At 49.1% G+C, this 5,858-nt stretch overlaps 1 protein-coding gene across 1 annotated transcript; it reads right to left on the bottom strand.

Annotated features, from left to right (window-relative positions):
- Window positions 1–4,214: 4,214 nt before the first annotated feature.
- On the bottom strand, window positions 4,215–5,292 carry LOC123099382 (uncharacterized). Its single transcript, XM_044521553.1, has one exon. It carries the CDS (start codon window positions 5,261–5,263, stop codon window positions 4,388–4,390), a length of 876 nt encoding a protein of 291 aa, XP_044377488.1. The 5' UTR covers window positions 5,264–5,292; the 3' UTR covers window positions 4,215–4,387.
- Between the last annotated feature and the right edge of the window lie 566 nt (window positions 5,293–5,858).

Below are 5,858 nucleotides of genomic sequence, written 5' to 3'. Positions count from 1 at the left end.
AATTCACCAATACCGTCTCAAATGTGGTACTATCGTGTAATTTACTCATCCCCGTTCGAACCCAAAGCGTCCTGATCGGGGACGCCCAACCAAACCATGAACCTTTTTTCACGAAATAAAAGACATTTACATGATTACGTTTAAAGCAAGGGGTTTTTTGTAAAAAAAACATGCCAGTTGGCACCTGATGGGCTCACCAGTTAGATACAACTTTATACGCGATTTAGCCCGATTGTTGAAACGGCTTGCCCGAAACTTAGTATCGACACGTAAATTTTTTGAAAACTGGTATCAATTCATCAATACCGTCTCAAATGCAGGATTCGAACTCGCGACCTGTTGCACGCTGGAGTCCCGCGCTGGCCACCACGCCGCAGCGACGCTCGTGTTAGACTGCAGGCAAGATTTGTTTTTATACTTTTCTCCGACACGCTGGGCCGGTGGTTGAGCCCAGCGACACTACGCGCACTAACTTACTGTTTTTCCATAATCATGGTATTAATACATTTTATTTTTGCGATTACTTATTAGTATTATTAATTTTTTTGAGACTAGAACACACGCACAGTCAACATTTTATGTGTCTTCACTCAGGACTACTAGCATGCACAATTATCATGTATCCTCGTTATATTATTCAAATACAAAACTATTAAAAAATATGCTTGACACACAGTTTTTTTTGAGTTACTCGTATATTGATTGTATTTAAAATATGTCCAACATATATTATCAAATGGACGTATTTCTTGAAATGCAAGAATGATTTTACAAAATAATTTTTAATACATGCTGAACATATTTTGAAATAAACATTGTTGAAAAAATTCATCATGTATTAAGAAAATCTTCACCATAAATTAAAAAAAGTTCACTGGAATTATGTAAAATGTTAATCATATCTTAAAAAACAAATTCAACATATATTACAAAAATGTTCAACGTAGATTAACAAAAGTTCATTATAGTAAAAAAATGTTCACATTTTGTAAAGAAAAGTTCATCTCCATTAAAAAAATGTTTACTTTACGCTAAAACATGCTCAGCGAATATTAAATAAATGCCCATCTGTATTTGAAAACATGTTCAACATATACTGAAGCCTAACTTTAAAAATGTTCAGTAAGTATGTTAAAAATCCAGGATAATAGCCAACCTAGTGAATGAAAAAAGAAGAAGAAAAAAGAAAGAAAAAAAAAAGAAGCTGAAACCAGAAACAAAACTAAAGCATACTAAGAGAAATGGAATGAAAAGAAACCTGGGCACCCCTCAAAAAAAACCTGGGCAACGAACGAGCTCCAGCGCGTGCGCTGAAAAAAAGCGAAACGGAAAAACAAACTGCAGGTTACGGTGGCCCAACCGCCGGCCCAGCGTGCTTCAGTATAAAGCAAAACGAGCGTATAAAATACGTTAGCGCCTCTGTGGCGTTGTGGCTAGCACGCCCAGCCTCTGTGCGACCGGTCGCGAGTTCGAATCATGGCAGGGCGTGATTTTTCGTTTCTTTTTATTTATTGTCCAATTCGACTGAAATTTCAATCGAGCCCGTGGAAAACTTACGAACGAAAAAAAAAGTCCCTCAGAGGACCTTTTTCCCGCAAAAAAAAAAGACGTTCATGTGATTGAGTATAAAGTAGGGGGGTTTTCTGCCAAAAAACATGTCATGCAGGCACCTGACAGGCGGGCCCGGCTGGTCAGATACACCGTCAGCACGTATTTATACATGATTTAGCCCAATTTGCAACGGCTTGCTCGAAACTTGGTATTGACACGTAAAAATTTTGAAAACTGGTATCAATCCGCCAACACTGCCCCAAATATGGTATTATCGTGTAAACTGCCCCAAATGTTGTATTATCGTGTAATTTACTCAAACGGGGATAGATCAACCTTAACACAAAGCTCCCATAAGCGCCGCATGTTCCACACCGGGGCGTCAGGCGCGGGTGCGGCGTGTGGAGGCTGCGGCATCGGAGGCGCGGGCACGTAGTACGGGGTCCCATAGCTCGGCTGCTCGTATGGAGGAGCACCGTACTGGAGCGGCGCATGAGCGGCGGCGTACTGGAGCGGCGCATACGCCGTGTAGGCGTGCCCCGGGCGCAAACCAAGAAGACCCGGTGCTGGACCAGGACGGGGCGGAGGAGGCAGCGCGACCGGGTAAGCATACACATGCCCAGTCCATGGCGGCGGCGAGCCGTTGGCGCCCTGGTAGCCACCATTGTTGGTGTACCGGCGCCGCTTATTGTGCCCCTGGTTCGGCGAGGGTGAGCCGGGCCCGGGCTTGCCGCTGCTCCCGAGTCCAGGCGCCGGAGGCTTGGAGTGGCTCCCGAGGTGCCGCGGGTGCTGGTGGACGCGTGAAGGCAGCGAGGGCACCATGGGAGCCGGAGCCGAGGAGATCAGCGCCGGCCGTCATCTCATCCTGCAAAAACATGCCGATGGCAGCATCAAAAGGAACGGGTATCGTCGACTTCTCTATTATCTTGGCCGTCATCTGGTGCTTCTCCTTGTTGATCCCGCGGAGGAGCTGGATAACAAGTTCGTCGTCGTCGATGATTTTGCCGGCGTTCCACGCGCAGACCGTCGGCGACCGCCTTAAGATCGGCACAGAAGGAGGAGACGGAGGCGTCCCCTTTCTTGATGGCGTAAAGCTCCGTCTTGAGGTAGAATTGCCGGGAGCGCTTGTTGTTGAGGAAGAGGGCCTCGATCGACGACCAAAGCTCGAAGGCAGTGGCGCCCCGGTCGAGGATGAAGCCGCAGAGCCCCGGATGCATTGTCCCGTAGAGCCACTTTTTGATGGCCTTGTTGCAGATCTTCCACGGCACGTCGCCGCGGCGGTCGGTGAAGTCCGGCGCGAAGTGATCGGCGACACGCCGCCGCCGCCGCTTCCTCCCCGGCGGCCTCCTCCCCTCCTTCTCCTCCCCTTCCGGCGTCCACAACCCCTCTTCCCCACGGTCCCCTGCCCGTGGTCACCACCCCGCTCCCCATCCAAGCTGCGCCGCCCATCCCTGGTTTCTACCAGACTCCGGCGATGGCTAATGCTCTTCGGCCAATATTCATCACCACCTCAACGTGAAGCTGGACATGAAGGGCACGCACTCGAGACGGTGAATTAATGGGAATGGCTAGAAATCAGTCAGCTGAATTTTTTGTTTGAGGCCAGTTGATTTTTGCACCGTTGGATTAAAAATCAATGGCCCACAGTCTTCTTCAACCTCTGGACACACCCCCTTCCTTGAGCTGACAGCCACCACCGGCCTAACCGCCGGCCCCCGCCGCCCGCCACACCACCGCCCCCCACCACCGCCGTCGACCACCGCCCTCACCCTGAACCCTAAGATACACACTGGGGTGATGACGGTGGCCCCTTCCTTCTCTCCGGCGAGCCCCCACCCCCTTCTCCTTACTTCTTCTTCCCTCATTTAGAAATCGATTGACGCTGAATTGAAATCAGCTGACTGATGTGCAGCTAAACTGAATTAAATAAGGGAAGGGATACAGGGACACAGAGAGGGAGAAGGCGTCAGACTAACAGCCGATCCTAATCCTACGTGAGTGAGGCGGCTGCATGCATGGCGCATGCACAAGATAAGGCTGACTTTTTTTTTGCGAGGTTAAAAAGAGTTTTATTTGATCACACCGGTAGACTAGCTAACTAACTGTAGTCTTACACTGAAGCATCTCCATCTGCGACTTCAGAAGGTGTTCCCGGCGACGAAGATGGTGCCTCTCCCAGAACCGTGATGCCGGCGTCGATCCAGAACTGCTACAATCTCCTCCTCCATCTTCCTCCTGCTCACCACCGGAGTCCACTCCGGGTTATCCTCGCGAATGAAGCTGTTCATCTAATGTATATCTATAAATAAATCAGATTCGTTGGAATGAAACTTGAAAAATTAGAACTAGCCTATAGTTTCGTTGTTTTCTTATATTACTGATGCATGATACAAAACCTTTGAACCACAATTCTATTGGCAGTTACTAGAGTCCTGACCATGAATGTGTTTGCTTATTTCTCGGTAGATCAACAGCGTACCTCGGATTAATTCTAACAGCTGCGCCGTACACATCAAAGATAGACGGATATCATAATTGGACAGGGATAGACGGGTAGCATAAAGGACATGGAAGAAGAGAAACGTGGCATTCGGCACATACAACTAGTAGTAGTAACTGTACAGCCCATACACCGACTTATATATATATTCTCAAACAACAACTGAACACAATACATTATATATTCATACATTTTTTTTATTCTTACAGCATCCATCCATACATTTCTTGATTGGTACACTAACTGGAACAATACAGTTCTACTAGTACATTTCTTTGTAATTAACAGAATACATCAAGTACTCTGGCTTAAATGTAAAACAACATAGTACTACATCTATAAATTGAATTTCATGGTCCTTTGTAAGAAGAGCAGCACATCTCTAGCTGCCTGGGGACTGTTGGCATGGATCTTTTTGAATTCTGCAATGTCCTGTGGACTATTGGTCCAACTTTTGCGACCACTCTCCTCCCACCATTGGAGCGCACGAGACAGCGAACCCCAATGTACAACGTACGGTGCCTCCTCTTCAAGCATGTAGATTGGTCGAGCGTTGTCCCACTCGTTCTTCAGTCGTCTGTTTAGCTGATCAAATCTGTGTCCTTCACTAAAGGTGACGATTAGTGTTACCAGCGCGGACCTAAGGTCCTTCCTTGGCGTGGTGCGAGGATTATAGTTTGCCAACGTCCGGAATGCACCCAAGGTGGCAGCTTTGCCCAAGGGTACTAGATGCAGTTGCAGGTGTGACATTCTGCTGCCGTTTGGGAACAATGGCAGAAGCTCTGGGTAAGTGTGGTGAACGGGCAGTTCCCTGGAGCCAGGCACGATTGGCTCGAATCTTCTGAAATGGTTCCACTGGAGAGTGGTATCTTTGAAACCCGGGACGTACAGGTCATCGTCGCACAGGGCGAGGGTGGCTGTACGCCCAGGCACGTTGTCAACCATGTTTATCATGATAAACCGGTTAGGAAGGGCTTCGAAATCAGGCCGCCGTGGGGCAAGAAACCTGCGCAACAGAACCTGTGGTGGGTTGCGACTGTACGCTACGAACTGCCTAGACAAAAGGCCAGACACGCCGGTGAACGAGTCGCTCGAGACATTATATTGTACATTCAGTACATTGACTGGGTCTAGTGCGTGGTGGAAGGGGAGGGAGAAGAAGAAGAAGAAGAAGAAGAAGAAGAAGAAAAGAATGCGGCAAATTAACGACATGGTGAAGTGAAGTGTGTGGTGCACCAGTGACTATGGTGCACTGAAGGAGACACGGATCAACACTTCTATTTATGTGGTGATGGTGCCATCTCAAGTTCTCAACCGCGCCTGCCAAGAAGTGTGAAAACAAGAAAAGGAGAGGCCAAGAAGTGTGAAAACAAGAAAAGGAGAGGCCAAGAAGTGTGATTTTTTGGGTGTAACGAACAGTGTAGGTGCCAACAAGCGTGTCGTTGTCGGGGTGTTAGGTCTGTCGAGGACGAGGGAGGGCCATTTCGCCTGCCATCTTCTTCACCGCCGTCACCTTCTCGCCCGGACATGGAAGAGGGAGATCCGCGAGCTCGTTCTTCCTCCTCGCCTACGGCTAGCAAGGGGCTTGGCCGCATCCGGAGACGAGACGACCATGGCGCGGACCCCTCCCTCAACCTTGGGTCATGCCGCCCGTGGCGCTCGGAGAATTCCCGCCGGCATGCGTGTCCGGCTGCACCGTCCTCGTTGCCGGCGCCGTGCATGGTGACGAAGCCCTACCGGTTTTCGCCTCCTCGTCGCGCAGCTCCACGTCCGCCGATGCCCTCCGCCGTCCCTTCCCGCGCTCTCT

This window comes from Triticum aestivum, chromosome 4D, assembly GCF_018294505.1.
Source record: "Triticum aestivum cultivar Chinese Spring chromosome 4D, IWGSC CS RefSeq v2.1, whole genome shotgun sequence".
NCBI lineage: Eukaryota > Viridiplantae > Streptophyta > Magnoliopsida > Poales > Poaceae > Triticum > Triticum aestivum.
Note: the sequence above shows the minus strand (reverse complement) of the source record. Positions and strands in the feature narration are given on the sequence as shown.

Bases quoted from the DNA above. Each gene is read 5' to 3' on its own strand.
- LOC123099382 (XM_044521553.1), bottom strand. From the start codon at position 5,263: ATGTCGTTAATTTGCCGCATTCTTTTCTTCTTCTTCTTCTTCTTCTTC.